The sequence below is a fragment of the Trachinotus anak genome, unplaced genomic scaffold, assembly GCF_046630095.1.
Source record: "Trachinotus anak isolate AG129_WGS33_773 ecotype Australia unplaced genomic scaffold, CSIRO_AGI_Tana_v1 ptg000011l, whole genome shotgun sequence".
NCBI lineage: Eukaryota > Metazoa > Chordata > Actinopteri > Carangiformes > Carangidae > Trachinotus > Trachinotus anak.
In genome coordinates, this window is record NW_027273862.1 from 16,851,700 (window position 1) to 16,870,134 (window position 18,435).

Below are 18,435 nucleotides of genomic sequence, written 5' to 3' on the forward strand. Positions count from 1 at the left end.
TACTGTAAAATAAGTAAGCCATGCTTCCACAATGAGAATGGAATGGAGGTTAGGGAAATATCTGATTATTGACCTGCTGTATGTAAACAGGGATCTACAGTAACAAGTGTATATAATGGCGTTGTTATATTGTCTGTGTGAACCAGTAAACATATGTGCAGACTGAGTGTTTTGGATAAAAAATGTTGCTGACATGAATATCTAAACTAAAAGCAAGATGATATTGTATTGATCCCAGTGTGGAAGTTAGTTTAGACAAAATATGTGTTGCTTGCCGTAAATATGCTGCTCTTTCCTGCCTTTGACACAAGTATCAGGTAGGACTGCTTGTTCCTTTTAAGAAAACACCTCTATCAAAGGATGAAACTGGAGCAAGTCTCAGGACTTCAGCTGAGACAAACCCTTAAGACGCATGAACCCTTTATGCTGGAGTTTTTTTTGGATGACATCTAAAAAGTAGGGAGGACAAAGTACATTTTTGGGAGAAGTAAAAGCTGGAAAAGGCATTTCTGTAACAAAAACAAATGTGAGGCATGTGAGTCAGTGTTGTGGGTTAAAATCAGTGGAGGTTACATCAACATTATTGTGGCTGAATATGCTGACGAAAAAGAGGAGTGAGAGAAAGTGAGACATACGCTAGGGAGTGGGAATGGCCAGGGTGGAAGGGTCAGAAAAAAAAAAGTTAAGCTCCTAAGGTTTGATAACTGACTATCCATTTTCAACATCTGCAAGTTAGCTGAAGGCCTGGACAAGGATATCAATCAAGATTTCTCCATTTCTGTCCAGAGCAGGAGAAATAAACTACAGGTCAACCTGTAGAGCTGTCTGTGACGGAGGGATAACACCAGCTTTGAATTTGATAAAGTTGCTGTCAATCCCAGGAGCCACAAAAGAAAAAAAATTCAGGCAAAGAAATACACATTCAGAATTTTCCCTATTTATTTTCTTATTTAATTTATCTGTTCTGCACTAATTCACCCACACATGGACTTAACAGTCATGTCATTTCCAAACATCAACTAGTGTTGTCTTTATTTCAGATGAAAACCTGTCCACTCATGGCTCTGTGTGAAACATGATGCACCTTGATATTTTCAACAACATCAATACATGATGAATATCTTATTGAAGGTCTTTCACATCTTTGTCAATTATTTCCAACGATACTGATCTGAAATGAAATAAGAATCACTTACACTCTCAGCTTACACTATATTAAATTTTAAGTTATTTTACAGCTTAGGGAGACAACACGCAAACATGTTTCCCCATGTTGACATCTGCTACACTTGGTTTTCACTGTGCCTATTTGTTATTTGCCCTTGCCTTTCTTGGAGAGATTTATTAATTAGCCCTTTGAGGTTTTTATTTCATCTAAGTGTTTTTTTTTTCTTTTTTTCATTTTCTCTCATTCCCTCTGGTTTATTGCTTTCATGTAGAAGTAAAGATGGCATCATGTAAATTAAGAGCTGTGGAAATCCTGGACTGAAGGTTTACAAACAGAATCCAGCATTTCTGTGGAAATTATGATTAATATTGATGGATATGTCACTGTATAACCACGCATTACTCATTTGATAAGAAAAAAAACAAGGTGATTGCTACACGAATTCAACTGCCCTGTAGTTTTTTTTGTTTGTTTTTTTTTTACTATTTATACGATGCATCATGTAAATGACTAAAATACAAATAATGCATATTGCAAGAGTTGTTTGTAACCAAAAATCCACCTGAAAACCAACCAAAATCAACAGAAAAATAAAGAAAAATAAAGACTGGGAAACTAAAATGGAAATTAAAATCGACTTTGACACAAAATGAGATACATTTTACTATCATAGATGTCATTAACCTCAGTCATATAAAACCTCACAGCCCACATGCAAGTATGAACTGGCGTGCTCATTCATGAGGAAATGGAGAAAAATAGCCTCAGGCTGTCTCCATTTGCAAGACCAGCTGGCTAAATGTGTTGCACCTTTCACATCACCCGTTCAGGTGAAGAAACAAGCTAAAGGCCAGTAATGAGGCTTATCATGCCTCTGGTAAAAATAAAAAAATAAAAAATAAAAAAAAGGCTGCCAATGATAAACAAACAAGTGAAACACTGCAACAGTTATGAATCCGTAAAATAGCTTATCTCATTTGGGAGAGGAACTATGTTAATGTCGAAGTGAAATTTAAATTCACTTTTTTGTAAGAACATAGAAGTCTCATGATACTACTTGTTTTTTTGTTCAGTTTGTTGTAACTGCGGCTCTCACAGATACAGTGCTGTGTTCCTCTCACATTATACAAAGCAGAGGTCTTGCTTGCATAAACTCAGCAGCCTGTACATTACTCAGTGAAGGGAGTGCTTAAATCACAGATGGAAGTAAGCAGTGACTAACAACGCTGGTCCCCCGCTGGTTAACTGCCTGTGTGGCTGTTGGGTTCCAGTGATATATTAAGAACTATTTTTTTTTAATGCATCAATCAAATTACCATGACCACACTGTTGGGCAGTTCTCAAGACACTAATCTGAGGTGCACATTTGTGTACAAACCCCTCCACAAAACTTCAGTATTTTTTCTCTTTGATAATAACAATTTTAACCAAATGAAAAGATGAGTCAGAACACTAAAGACAGGCCTATATATATTTACAACATTAGCATCATTATCAAATACACAAAGAGAACATGATGCCTCTATTGTATTCACAATACAGAAAAGGTAGCTAAATGTTTTTGCAGCTTCAGGCAAGGTACAGGCGAGCTGCTTCAGCTCACCACCCAAAATGAACCCACCAACCAACAGTAAATGTTCTGTGCGGGAGGCACTAAGCAGTATTTCAGCCTGTGGAGTCACAGCGATCGCTGACAAGCCCAGTGAGTCCAATGTGTTGAACCTGAGGCTGCTGATTCAGATGAACAGGCAAAAGGATCTCTGAGCACAGAAATATGAAGGTTTAGTTACTCTGTGTTTCTGTTCTGTAATCAGAGTGTAGCAGATGTGTGCTTACATTCTGCACATCACATTTTTTAACATCCTGCTCTGTACTCACTATCACGAGTCCTGACACTGCCACAGAACATATATTTTGAGACAGAGTTTTATCTAAAAATTAATTCCCACAACAATACAATGAGATAAATAATTAGCTCCAAAACTCTGTGCTGTGTTGCAAAAAGTGAAACAGCCCACTCCTTATCATCACACACCAGATGGCCCACAAAAGCACATGACAGGGGAGTTTTTGCGCAGTGTGAGTTTGCACCTCAGGCCAGGCGTACTGGCTGCTGGCTGGTAGCTGATGGCAGCCACTGGCCTCTGTACCAAGATGACAAAGCACTGCCTGATGAATACATCCGCCTATCATGTTTTGTCAGAAGATCCAAAACCTTTCTAAAAGCTTTTAGAGTGCAATCTTATGAAAAAGGGGGGAAGAGATGCATTGTTTCAATATCAACATCAGAGCAATATGAACACTCTGTGATCTTACAAGCCAAGATCAAGTTTTGTCACTTTCCTGGATTTGTCAATTAAAAATTAAAAAGTTACATGATCTTATTCCATATTTCTAGATATAGCGACTAATACAGAAGAGGCAAGTTAATGTCCAACCACATGTTGCAGTGTACCCTGTGTACACAGTATACACATCTTACACTTAACATTTCTGACAGCAACAAATGCACCTCCTTTCAGAGGACTACAGATGGTAACTGAAAGTGTTGTAAAGAAATCATTCTGGGGCTGTGATGCACCAACTGTTGGTCTCCTCAGTGTATAATTCAGCTGAGACATCCCCATGCAAATACAGACCAAGTTCTGAGTATTATCTTTGGGGGGGGGGGGGGGGGGGGGGGTTTAATGACTTCATTTCTGCACCGAATCACCTCCTTAAAATGGATTGGATCTATTTTTATGCTAAGCATTTGCATTCTAGAGGCATTTGTGAATATTTGATGGCTTGCACTTTTACCAGGAAGAGGCACAGACAGTCAGGGGATGCTAGTGCAGAGCTTTAGGCATCAACTGTTCCATAATGCGACCAAAACCATTTGAGTGCTCATGGTACTGTTAATTTACAGCAGCGGGGGATTCAGAAACAGTACAATTAGTAGTGTGTGTCAACATTACTTTTCTTCTTTGTGTTTTTTTCTTGATTTTGTAGTTGTCTCTCCATCCCTCATCATTCTTATTTAAAGGTCACCTAACAATGGGTTTTGATTGTGTTTCATAAACCTGGAGGCTGATAATGGAAGCTGTGAAAATATAAGTCGTTTAGTACTGCCATTCCTCTCGCTCCTCCACCACAAGATGAACTCACCCAGCCAGTTGAAGAGCAAGGACTTCGCCATTTGGGCAATCTTGACTGTTTTAGGTACCACAAGTGTTTTAGCTGCAGTGTGAAGGCTAATGGCTAATGGTAAACTGGCGGAGTAAGTGAATTAGTGAGCAGCAGCTAGACAGAAGAGTGCTGATCGGTGCAGAGTTTGGTGAGCAGTATAATAAACAGTGAATGTATATTATGAACCATATTTTGCGTCTAACTGATCCTGCAGCCATGTTTATGGAAGCCTTCCGCCAAATCTGACGTGTGTTGATCTGTGCTTAGCCATTCAGAGTGTTTGCTGTTGTCTGGCTGGGACAAAAAGAGGCTGTTAGAAATGTGGGGGAGAATTAAATTAACCCTTTCTGTTGTTAACACCATTGCAGGAGTGTTGAATAGACACACATAAACTGTGCACATATAACTATAAGAGTTCAAATATGAGACCTTTCATATAATTCCTTTTATCTTGCCTTGAGTTTTTAGGGTATGCCGCTAATGTTGTGTGTTTTTGTGGATGTGAAAGCTTTTCTGTACATATCAAACAGTTGTGTCTTTTAATGTGCAAGATTTTGGATGACAGAACTAAAATTATGCAGGGATATTTGATAGGAAAATTTTGATTTGTTTTGTAGTAGTAGCAAAAATACCAGACAGATAAAAATATCCTTGTATCTAAGGTGCTGCAGTAGAAAGAGACTATTTATTAGTTTTACACCAAGAGAAATGATCTGGTAGCAATTAACGAGTGATTTTATCATCGATTAATCTGAAAACATTATTACTGTCAATCAATATAAAATATCAGAAAATTGCCTCAAACAAGTGCAACAGTGCAAATTGTCAAAAATCCAAAGATGTTGAGCTTATGATTGTGTAAGTTAATTTTAAATTTGTTGCAGATTCATTTTTTGTCTACTGACTAATCAATTAATTGACTAATTGTTTAAACCCTAAATTACATATCTGAACAACATGTCAAGCAAGTTGGTCACAGGTAAAGAGTCCTCACAGCATCGCTTACAGTTTGTCATGAACATGAGGCTACACATGTTAGAAACATGTAGTCATGTAGAAGCTTGTTCTGACATTTGACGTTCATTTTTCACTGTACAAAGCCTTAAGCCGTATCCACAGTGATGGATGGAGAAGGTTGAGTGGTTCGAGAACAAGGGAATGACACACTTTTACCACCCATGATCTTGAGTTTTTACTCACTGAATCAAATTATGGCAGAGCCACAAAAAATTCAGGGGCACAGGTGGATCTTTGAATATTTTCATAGGGGCTTCAGGGCAGGATGCAAGACAAAGAGCAAAAGCAAAGAGGCTAAAGCATAAGTGGCAGAAATATATCAGAGGAAATCCTGTGACTATTTTCACCAATATAATACTCTCCTGAAGTGCCACCTTTTTTCATACCAGCACACCAACATCAAAACTATTATCCATGAGATAAAAGTGAGATATAAGCTTATTTCCCATCTATAAATTTGTCTGCAACCCATGTTAAATAAAAATGATTATCACAGAACATTCATTAAAAAATGATCGTCATGTAAATACAGTTTTAACTTTACTTTCTCTAATCCATTTTTAATTCTTTAAAAAAAAAAAAAAATCTATTAGCTTTGTTTCCTGTACATTTTGCCCATGAAAGGAGTCTGAAAGGAGTCTGAAAGGAGTCTTTTCCTTCTGATAATTTTGTTTAGAAAGAGAAATACTGAACTGTTGAACTTAAAAACAGTACAACCTTGAGTTAAACTAGTCGTTCAGTTTTTACCATTTTTTCAGACATTTCACCCCATCTGAAAAAAACTTGCCACAGTAACTTTCCACTTAGGAGCAGAGCTCAGTGTCAGCCTTTGCTGAGTGGTGTCTATGTATGTATTCTAGTTTGTGATTCTGTATGATGATAGACACAAAAGGAGACTAATATTTAAACATTTAACGTATTGCACATGGTATAGTATGACATATGATGCTACAAGACTTAACTTAAAGGAATTTAAACCCATATAAAATATCTTACAACTCATGAAAAGTTTTTCTGTTACAGCAATTCAAGCATTCTATAGTAAAATAAGAGATTTAGTTCTATGAATGTTCCTCTTAAAGCACAATTCAAACTGCAAATAAAATTAGCTGGGAACTGGGAGCCAAGCCTTTTGTACCTAGTTTGAGACAACTTTTCACAGTTTGTGATCTGAAGCACACTCTGCTTGTCTGCAGAGATGAGTGCTTCTGTCTTTATTGCATCTGCTTTTTGTTGGAGGATTGTGCAAATAATGGGAGGAATTTTTATTGGATTTACAAAGTTTTAAGTAATCTGCGTGAAAGAATTTTGCAGGGAAAACTTCTTGGCCCATGAAGAGTAGGAGCAAAAAGTGCAATTGTATTAAAAAGGAAGCCTGTGGTGGGCAAGAGAGTCATGGATCTCTGTAATATTTCCCTCCACCTGTTTTTATGTGCATTTTCAAATTGCCAAAAAAGGGGGGAAGAGGAATAATTAATAAAGGGAAATAATAAGGACTATAATTAATGGGGTAGAGCAAGAAACATCAAACACAATATATTTGCTCTGGATATGTTAAAATCACTGCTTAATACATGTAATATTAAAATCCTTCCTGTGAGAAATAAATCCTCTGAAAATAGAGGTTCATGTTTTATTTTGCAGATTACAAAGCCGGCAGATTTGCACAGGATGACGAAGACAGACAACCTCTGCAGTTATTACAAATCACAGGAGGACCCTAAGTAATTCTTGTCCTGAGTGAACAGAGCTTAGCTGTGATAAGCTGTAGAAATGAAAATTTACATTGGCGGTGCATTCAAGGATGCTCAGACATTTGTGGTGTGAGAATGGGTGAACAGCAACAACAATGGCAACACAACATCCATGCCTACTTTTTTTTTTCTTCTTCTTTGGGATTAGAGGGTCTGTGGCTCATTAATGCTATGCTTTTGTGGCAGATGACGACAGTTCCAGCTTTGTCTATATTAGCGATGGATTAATGATGAGTGAAGGTTGGGAAAATGCAATTTGATAGAAGATCTCAATTATAGTTAGCTTTGATGAATTTCATTTCGAGGCACCAGTAATTCACTTCTGTCTTGTCGAGTCTCATCCTGTGATCCATCTCCACCCTGCCCCATCATAACCTCCCATCAGTAACAGCTGACTCTATAAAGATGAATCGAATACTGACCGTCTTATAGACAAATGGATCTGCTGAGTGGAAAAAATGCTGCTTCGATCTAATGCATGAAAAATGTTGTTTCTGCAAACACAACTCATGTAGTCAGGTTTAAGAGGTTAGTTAATAGAACTTTATTGAATTTAGTGAAGGGCAGAACAGATAAAATTTATGTACTGACAGCACATATGAACTGCACATTATAAATCTGACATGCAAGATGCACACTGCAGGGACAGCAGCACAAACCAGTTTTCCTCAAAATGTGTCATAATTTTCAGGATTGTATGTAGAGATTTAAAGATTGGACGGCACTTTGGTAATCAAGTAATTGTTTATGTAATTTTTTTAACCAAAAATACCAAACATTACCTTCATCTTAAATGTCAGGATTTGCTTTTAAGGTTTTTTTTTTAACCGTTGGTAAATCATGTATTATCAATCTCAAGTCAGAAATGGGCAAATTATTTTTGCTTTTGCTATATTTTGAAGAAGCTGTCTCTGTCTCTACTGCATGAGGAAATGACAGTCTACACTTGTTAATCAGCAGATGAAACCATTTTGTACATAATGGCTTGGGTGTGTTTGAACCAGAGCACACTTCCTCACTTAGCGCCATTAATTATGAAGAAGAAAGTAGAGAGGAGGAGAGAGGGAAAAAAAAAAACTGCTGACAAATCTTAAAAGCATGAAGCAACAAAACACTTCAATTTCTCCATAGTGCTGTTGCCTTTACTGAGGATTTTGCAGGATGGAGATGAGGTTTCTCAAATGTGTAAAGATGTTACAGTGGAGTTTAGTATAAGACTGAAACTTTCCCATAATGATACACAGTCTCAGAATTATTATTATTATGAAGAGAAAAAAAAAGATGAGAGGTACTTGATTGACCAAATATGTTAGCATACAGGGAATTTGTCTTACAAGTGTGTTTTCGAACAGGGGGGCATCATTTTGGTGACAATCATTTTCTAATGTTATTTGCTTGAAAAGTGTTGTTGATAAAACACTATAATAATAATTTGAACCCCACAGGCGGTGTTGATGGTTGCGGTATGCCCCTGAAGTCAGACATGTGGAACAATTATTGCTGAGCGCACAAACACACAAAATCAGCTCTTCAGCAATAAAAATGTAGGGTCTGTGGGGCTGCGTTACCGTGTTGTTGCATTCAGAATGAAATGTAACAGGACCAGTGGAGATGGTGGGTGCAGACCTAACTATTTCAAGAATTACATACGCACGGATTTTTTAAAGAGGCAGAAGGAATAGATGGGCTTTTATTTATTCATTCATTTATTTTCGCTCATTTATTGAACCTTCTTCATTCTTCTGGTCTTATGGTTGATTTTTTTTTCAGTATTAGTTGCAATATTTATATATTTGCAGTGTTATGAATTAGGTGTCTGTGGCAACATTCCCAGAAAAATGCTGTATTAAGTTTCTGCTGATGCAAACTACTGCTGCAGCTTCATATGAAAAGCATTAAGTGAATTTAGTGAGGGGCTGAACAATGAGTAGACTTTTATTATGAAGTAGTTAAAGGAACTGTAGTGTGTTCATCTGTGAGCTTACCGCTATGGTTAATTAAAAATGCATTTACCAAACAAGACAATGGTCCTTTTTGGCAATTTTTGACAGCGGATTTGTTTGAAACATTGCACGGAGTAAGAGAATGACACAAAGCAGCCTCAGTGAGCTGTTAGAGGAAAGCTGCAGACAACAGGCTGCACACCTCCAACTTCTCAGTGAGTAGGTATAGATTGCTCATTAGCCAGACGACCAAGGTTGGTAGAATTTGTTTTCGGTACTGTGTGTTATTCACTGCAAAACATAAATGGAAAACATCAGACAAGCACATACATCTGTGGGCAACAGCAGACAATGCATGTTAGTGGAATGTGAGGAGGAGATTAGAGGGAGGAGTTCAGAGTCCTGATTGCTAAGGGGAAAAGCTGTTTGTGAAACCAACTCCTCTCACTGTGCCCTGCTGTTCGCAGACTCATGCTGTGTGCATAAAATCAGATCACAGTTGCTGACAAAATGATGGAAAAAGCCAGATTGTTTTCTGACTTCTTTATTAAAACGACAATAGTTTGCTTGCTGTCCTAAGAATTCTGCAGTATTAAACTGCATTTGCTGCTACAGGTGTCACCACATCAATCTGAGATCTTCAAGATTGCCACTTTAATGAAGTGGTTTTAGTTGCTTAAACATAACCACAAAAACATTGGTCATTTAGTTGCCAGGAGCAGGTAATGGTGAATTAAATCAACCTTGCTGACTGTTTGCAGATATCTTCAATGTGCATTCTTCTTTGTTATGTTTCTTATTAAACATCCTACATTTAATATTGTAAATATTTTATATTTTAAATGAAATATTTAGGAGACAAGATATGTCGATAGGAGACAAGATTGGTAGGTATGCTAATGCTATAGATATTGTTCTTTATGTTATGATTTTGCGGATAAACCAGGCAAGAGAGAGCACTCCAGAAATCATATATATATATATATATATATATATATATATATATATATATATATATATATATATATATAGTGTTTCTTTGACCAAGCAATAAAGCATTTAAAAAATACATCACAGTACGTCAGTGTGTACAGATAAACGGCTTGCTGTCAACTTGAGCTCTAATGTAAATCTAATACAGCCACAGCTAAACTAGATTTCCATCTGACTTACAATGGTTGTTTTCATATTTTTGTTGAGGCTGCACAAAATCAGTGGGGACAAACACTATACTGAGAACATTTGCAATAGTGAACTGATGTATTTAGTAGAAATTGTCAAGGGACGACCTTTTCATCGACACTCTTGTACGAGGCTTCTACACATCTAATTTATTCTCTTCATGATGATTTTGCCCTCTGGACTTGGGATAATTAATTGTTTTCATTACCAAATATTCTCCAGTGCACTCATATCCCTATATTTCAATAACTTCTCGATTTATTGGAATTACCACCGAGAATATCCCCTGTTTTATATTCCCACTCCTCACCCTAGACTCTGTCTCTCTCACATTGGCTGCAGCCCTGCCCACAGACAGGCAGTGCAAACAGCAAGTGCTGGGAGATAATCAATCTTATAATAAATGTACAGCAGAATGTTTTATAGAAACCACAGTTACATTCATTTATATACATCAAGTGTGGATAAAGCCTCTTCTCTTCACTCTGTTTCAATAGAAGTCAATTTATGTTACGTTCATTAACCTGAGAAGTATGATCATTGTAGAGTGACTTCATAAAAATCTATGCACATTTTTGTCTGTCTCAGTGTGTCCAGTGTCCTACCTGGCTGTTAACTGACTAGCACGACATGAATATTCCTTAAACAAATTTTTAATTTATCAGATAATCTTTTAACAGTAAAGCCAGATGGATAACTCAGCCAGCATATATTACTGATGTCAAATCTATCGTGTGGACACATATATATCTAAATGTCACGTGAAACTACAGTACAGAAATGCCAAAGATTTATTTGCAGTCATTTAGAAAAAGTGTTGCCAGTACTCAATTGTCTACCAGAGAGCACTGACAAGTTCAATCTCCAACACGGCAACGTCCACCAAATTGGTCCACACTTAAATATCTCAACAACTCCTTGATGGCTCATGATATTTCTGTTCATCACTGGATAAATTACACATTAAATGGTAAATAGGCTAGCATGTTAGCATTTTCCAATGGTCTCACTAGTATTATTTTTTTTAGTCATCAGAAAGTGTGGTTACACGAATATTTAATTAACTAAGAGGCAAACAGTAACCAAGTAGTTATATTCTTCTCCAAAGAGATTGGACCCATTGTGTTAAAACATAAGAGATTTTAATTTCACTATACCTTTATCACTTAGATCATAGTTAATGGTAGTCTTGTGTGGTGGACGCCATTATATTGAAATGTTTCTAATATTCTACCCCCCTCATTTATAAATGGAGTGGGACAAACAAACTGCAAGTCCAATAATAAACATGTTGTTAAATTAATGCCTCTCTGACAGTGTCAATTCAAACTAAACATTATTATCTTTGTATAGGTAGAACTTATGGCTGAGCTGTTGTATTGGAATGCATTCGATTTTTCAGGCGTAACTAATGAAACGTTTATTTTCCGGAAATTATAAGTTGACAGTAGTTCCTAAAGATTAGCCAACTATATCCAAAAAATATCTTCATCTAATTTCCACAGCGAAATCTTCATCTCAATGTAACTATACACTCTTTGCATCCAGCTGTATAACCTGCCCAGTCGTTGCCTCCTGTCTCCACCCAGCAGGGTCCCTCATCTGTTTCTCCAGTCACGTGATCGTCACCTGCCAGCACACCCACCTCTCATCCACCTTAATTAGCCACTCACTTTATGAACCACTGGTCTGGACTAGATTGTGCCACTATCCCCTGTCAACGCTGCACATGAACACATAACAGTCATTATCTATTATACTTTAAAACAAGATTGCAAAAGAATCATCATCGCTACTATAAATAAAGCTACCATCATGCTGCCTCTATAAGGTAAAAGTAAGAAAAAAAAGCTGCCTTCACCATGGCAGCAGCAATTCTGTAGTCTGTTGCACCAATCTCCTACCTGCTGAGGTAATGAGCTCTCACAGTTGCCAAATGAATTTTTTTCTTGCAGAGGAAGTAACTCGACAGATTGAAAAAGCCCAATCATCAGTGGTGGTGAGCAGGTCTCTGCAAATTAAGTCAATTTTAAAAGGAGGATTTTTCCCCAACAGCGTCAATATACACTTTTGCTTTGATAACTTGTAGGTTACGTGCATTTAATACTTCTTTCATACCTTAATGACACCCATTCAGGCATCTTGTATTCAAAAAAGTGTTATATTACCATTTAAATTTTAGTACATAGGTTTTTTGTTCTTTATTAAGAAATGTTAGTCAGTTTTTCCTCCCAAAGGACTGAGGACTGAGAAAGTGGAAGTACTGTATGTATGAGTGTAACTTGGGCTTTCCTGAGCTGCATTCCATGGCCTGCAAGCACAAGCATGCACACAAACACCAGCACACGTCCATATATACACATGTGCTTCCACCCCTTTTATTTCTCTCCATCATTCATTTATTCTACTGCTGCATTCATTGTCACTCTGGAAAATCACATCAGATAAATACCCAAATATAACTTTCCTCTGAGCATCAGTAGAAGCGCTGATTTACTGAGCTTCTCAAATGACTTGACGGGTGGATTTGCTTGAAGCCATCTTGGGAACTGTCACTATCATTTGCAGCTAAATCAGCACTGTGTTAATGATTAGCTCTGGAAGGCCTCATGGCCTTTCAGTCAGAGGACACGCTTGTAATGCACATCCTCAGAGGTCAAAGCAAGCCATGAAACAAGCTGCCTTTTCGTGAACACCATCCTAAAACACCATACAGTCATATGACGCTGTTTGCTCAGACTATAGCTTTTCTAACAATACAAACCCTGCATTGACAGTGTCATCATTGTCAGAAGTCCACATACAGTTAATTTTTTTTTAAAAGCAAAAACAATTAATTCTGATAATATACTGCATACCTCCATAAAGAAATATAACTGTTCAAAATTATGTAAATATATGCACAGTAACCTATCTGCACAAAAGCATAAAAATACACATATTAGAGTACTTCATTTACTGTGTATGTAACAAGTATGCGAACATCAAGTACCATAATAATTATTTTCCTATCACCTGACAATGTCTTCTGTAGACTCTAATGCAATAACATGCAGCTGTTTCCCTGATCTCTTTTTTATGGTAGCATAAAGCAGTGAGTGTAACAAACAGCCCTCATGGTGGGCATGTGTGTACCTGCTCTGTCCAACTACCCAATAAATTCTCTTCAGCTGACTGTACTTAATACAAGACAGACCTCAGTCGCTTTACGTGCTGTTGCTGTGTTGCTTTGTCCTGGTAACAGGCCACTTCACTTCATCTCATAGTTTTACAGTAGTGGAATATTTCTGCCTCGTCTGAAGATGACACCAGAGGCATTCCTCTTGAATGTCCATAGTGATTCAGCTGCAGTAAATGTTTCATTCTCACATGCAGTCTTGCTCTGTGGTGTGGGAGCCCACATTGGCCTCCGGAGCACTAAAACTAAGTGCATCATGTGCAGTACGTGAATGTGTGACCAGGACACTACTGAACTAGGGAATGCAATAGTCAGAATGCAGCCTGCAATTTCTGTACTTGTCTCACAACATGATATAGGAGGGAAATGTATTTTTAGAGATGTCAAAAGTGCACTAATGAATCTCTGGCTCTGCCTGAAGCTCACTGAGTGGTGATGCCGTCAGACACTCACAGACTCAGATTACGGGCCTTTATCTGTAGCGAGTAAATTCAGAGCAATTATCAGCGAAATCAAGACAATGTGGCTCGTATTTAAAGTGACAGGTCATTTTGTTGCAACTGTTTTTATTGTTGCAAATGTGCATTGCTCTGACATCAAGTCATATCGAGTCTCCTGCAGCATTATCCCCAACAGATTCTGTTGTCCAAACCTCTAAAATGACAAGCACAGGGACTTAGTGTTGGTATTAATGTGATCTCTGTCACGTCTCTGCAGTTCACGTCTGGGGCCTGGAAACAGGTTTGTAAACTGAACACCCAAAGCAGCCACTAATGATGCTGACTGACTGTGTTTGAGCTCACGAAGAGAATGAGTGCAGAAAAGTGAAAATGTTTGATATGCAGGACTTTTTAAAAACTAATTACAGAATGAGCGCCCTAGTTTTAAAAGTGGCATAAAAAGACAATGAGCCACGGCTAGTTTTTTAAAGGAGGAGTAATATGCTTATGCTCTCTCTGGTGGAGAGTTAGAGGAAAAGACTGATGCCACTGTTATGTTTTTATGGTAAATATGACGCTACACATCCACCAACCAGTTATCTTAGCTTAGCATAAAGAAAATCCACCTACCAGCACCACTAAAGCTCACAAATTAACAAATTAACATGTTATACAGTATATTGTTATATATTGTTCCAATCAAAAACTTAAGTGTAAATACAATAAGTTGTGGTTTTGTGATGGTGCGTGGAACTGTTTCTGTGCCAGGTGCCATAACTTCTGACAGAGCCAGCTGTTTACCCCTGTTTCCACTCTTTTACGTAAGAGAAATAAGAAGGGATTCGATCTTCTCATCTAATTTACAGCAAGAAACAAATACAGTGGTCTTAAGAGGTCCAAAAGTCTGAATGGTCTCAGACTTGGGGACCCAAATTGTAGTGTATTTTCCAAAATGTTGGACTATCCCTTAAAGATGCCAAAAGGTCCACAAGCTGAGATGTAGATTGTGTGGTCTGTCAAAAAATATAGTATTTAATTGAAATAAATGTTGCTTGAAATAAAGGACACATTACCCTACTGATTATTAAGGTCAAGGGCAAAACAAGGTATTTATTGTATAAGATCAATAAGCCATAAATATCTTTTTTTTTATTTAATCATCTTTCATTTTAGAGTTTTCAAATGGAAAATCTCTGTAGAAATGTTCCCTGGCCATCCTGACAAATCTAACACAATACAACAGAAATAGTAGAAACATGTACTTTGGAGGTAAATCACCGGGGGCACCTGGATTAAGTTCCGCCCCACAGATGCCTATGGCTGCCAAGGTGAAATGGAGACCTGCCTCCAGGAGGAATGTTTACTCAAGTTCAGCACAGAGCCTTATTGCTCAAAGAAGCATGCATAGATTTCGGTCTGCTTTTCATTTTTTGCACCAGCTCTGTGCCATTTGAAATTGGGACCTGCCCAAAATGAGCCCTCATGTGATGACAAGAATAGCTCCTCTGAAGACACAGAGTGGAGAGAAATTAACTGTGTGTGATCAAGCGTAAAGAAACTGTACACCGGGAGCAGAGGAGAGGCTTGAAGGAATTTGAGAAAAAGGATTCCAGACATTCCTAAAAGTACAAGAGCGTGTTTAAGTCAAATGATGTGGGCTTCAAGGTGCGGAGAATTAGTTTTGAACACTTCCGTTTATAATCCCAGTTCATTCAGATGAGGTAGGAAGTTACTGAGGGAGGTATGAAACTCTTACTGCTGAATGGAATCTTTATCGCTTTATTGGATTATGGCTCTCAGTACAGATGCATACTGCTGCTTCCACATTTTCAGGTGGAGTGTAGTAGGAAGACATGAGGAGCACTTTCCTACAGAATACGCAGCTGGTTTCAGCAGAACCACCATTCACATTTTCCTTACACAAAGGCACAAGCTTGTATTTAACAGCAGCCTACTACTGAATGAGAGGCAGAGTCTGTCACTGTAAATCACGACATAAATGTAGGTTTGCTTGCTTGCTTCTGTTTGAGGCAGAAAAAAAAAAATTCTGATATTGCAGTCTACTTATAAGTTATTATTAAGCTCTTGTATGTGAAGTGTCATTCTCAGATGTGTCAGGTTGCAGCCTCTATCACACCCTCCCAATAACCTGATCCTTAACAGACAAAAGAAGTTCCTGCTCTGCTCCTTTTCCAATACACAGGCAGAACACACTTTAAGTAAAAGGTATTGACACAATGAAACTTTCTTATGATGGAGCACAGAAAATGTCTGTAAAGTAATGCAGAGAGCGCAGTTTGCTTCCAGCACATGTTAAATAACGGGGGCTTTACCTTGTATGTGCTGGTTGACCACATTCTCCAGCCGATCCAGCCTCTCCATGATGCGGAGAGTGTCGCCTCTTTTGTCACCCTCTAACTTTCTCTCCGGTAAAGGCATCGGGACTTTGATGTAAATATTGGCGATGTAATTAGTTACCCATCCGACATAGAGCAGGCAAACAATGTTGGTCATGCCGCTCAGGATCACGCATGTGGACACCAAAGTTTTGGTTCTCCTGGTGCAAGCCATGCCGACATCCCTCCATATACAGCCTGCGCTATCCCGTTATACCGGAGGACAGGGCGACAGGCGCCCCGCAAAAAAAAAAAAAAAAAAAAAAAAAACTGGAATAATGAAGTTATTTCCAGCGACTGTGCAGCGATGCAATATCCGAAGCGGCGAGCCTTTACTTCAGTGACGCCTCGGTGGCTTGTGGTTTTTCGGAGATGGCGAGACAGCAGTTAATGTCAAATATCTACAGGTGAAGGTTCCCTCTCCCGCTCCATTGCAAACCTGCGTCGGCTCCAGCTGCATTTGAGGATCAAGGAAACAGGAGAGACACCGAGCATCCTGCTGCAGCCAATGGGAGGGATGGTGGGGACTGACAGCCTCCCCGCTGCAAGCGTCCCTGCTGCGCACTGATTCACTGTGAAAGTGGATCTGACTTCCACAGACCAGGACACAAAGTGTTATAACCGTTTTCTGCCCAAACGACGAGACATTTGCGTCACAACAACCCTAACACTGCGCATTTGATGTTTGGTTTTCATCCCTGAGCGCTGAGACACATCCAGCTGAAGCGCAGAATCTCTGAGTTATTATTTTTTCTCTCTTCCTTCTGCACTTTTCACTTATTTTGCCATGAGATCGAACATGAGAGAGTAAGCTACCTGCTGCAATACTGGATCAAACCACGAGATAGAGACAGCGGGACTCCTTGAGAAATCAAGGTGTGGTGGAGGGTCATGTTATAGGTCTGGCTCTGGTCCAGCTCACTATGAGACACACCGGATGCAGAGAAGAGGCTGTTCTCATCTCAAATGCTTCTGTAATTAGACTAGTGCAGGAAAAGATACCAGGCAGACTAATTAGGCGACAGCAGACCTGCTCCAAGGGAAAATACTGCAGACAAACTGAACTGGAAGAGCAGTAGTTTAACCTCAGGAAGCAAATTGGCCATTTTCTTACCCAACTGTAAATATTTGTCCCAGAACATTTTATGAATGGTTTTGGTCTCAGGTCTTGTTACTACTGTAGCCCAGGAGAAGAAGACAGCTTAGAGAAGAGAGCTTAGAGAAAAAGCCTAAAATGCAGCCATTGTGCAGAGTCTCTCGATTTTCAGTTTATTTATTTTCCCTTTTCTGTGTATCTGAGGCTGGGTGACTTGTCAGTTCTTGCAAGTCATCGTCCTACTCTTTAAGAACATCAAATCATTTTCTTCTTTGAGGACATCTTGCAGCTTTCTGTCACTGGCTCCTCTAAATGCACATGAAAACTGCAGTATCTGAATCAGTGTCAGGTCTTCTACGATGTTTGTACCAGAGGTCTTGACAGTCTTTTGACAGTATTTTCCAATATCATCTTTGCTAATAACATTCTTTGTCATCCACTCTTCCAGACAGTAAATACAACAGGCTGTCAGAGTGGAAGTATAATAGTCCAAGATGAACAAAATAAATATGACACCAATATAATATAGGATTTTTAAAAAATTGAATAAACATCATTATTGACACGTGATTTCCCATATTGTTCTTGGATGAATGCAACATAAAGCATAACTTCTTTGTTTGCAACAATATCCACAGTAACTGGCTCTTCAGAGCAAAATGCATTTGAATCGTCTTCTTTGTGTCTGGCTGCTATCATGCACCTCCATGACTGAAGATGGTAGAGAGACAGCTGGAAAATAAGATGCCTTTCAACAAAGAAAAGATTATTTTCAATTCCAATGCACATGACTTCACATTAAAAACATGTGAGGATATCAATAATTGGCTCTAATTTATTTTGTCAGTCAAAGACCATCAGTGTTCCCTGATTTGCCCTTCCCTCTATAATCCAGATGTGATGACAGACCACCTCCTTTGTGCTGTCAGTTCAGCAGACGCCTTTTATAGCTGTGGGATGATCAATGCAGGAGCATGCTGGCCATCCATCTCAGCTAACACACCTGCTAGAGTGAAAAAAGCTTTTTGTTCTGGTTTGCAATATGTGAGTGTTTTTCTGTTTGCTAGTTACAGGGACGTGATGAAAAAATGTT

At 38.5% G+C, this 18,435-nt stretch overlaps 1 protein-coding gene across 1 annotated transcript in view; it reads right to left on the reverse strand.

The window, feature by feature from the left end:
• Positions 1–17,358, reverse strand: part of galnt18b (UDP-N-acetyl-alpha-D-galactosamine:polypeptide N-acetylgalactosaminyltransferase 18b) — an 81,123-nt gene extending 63,765 nt beyond the window's left edge. Inside the window, exon 1 of the mRNA XM_071490013.1 lies at positions 16,184–17,358. Within this exon, the coding sequence (XP_071346114.1) occupies positions 16,184–16,421 (238 nt within the window). The 5' untranslated portion in view covers positions 16,422–17,358. The remainder of the gene's footprint in view (positions 1–16,183) is intronic.
• Between the last annotated feature and the right edge of the window lie 1,077 nt (positions 17,359–18,435).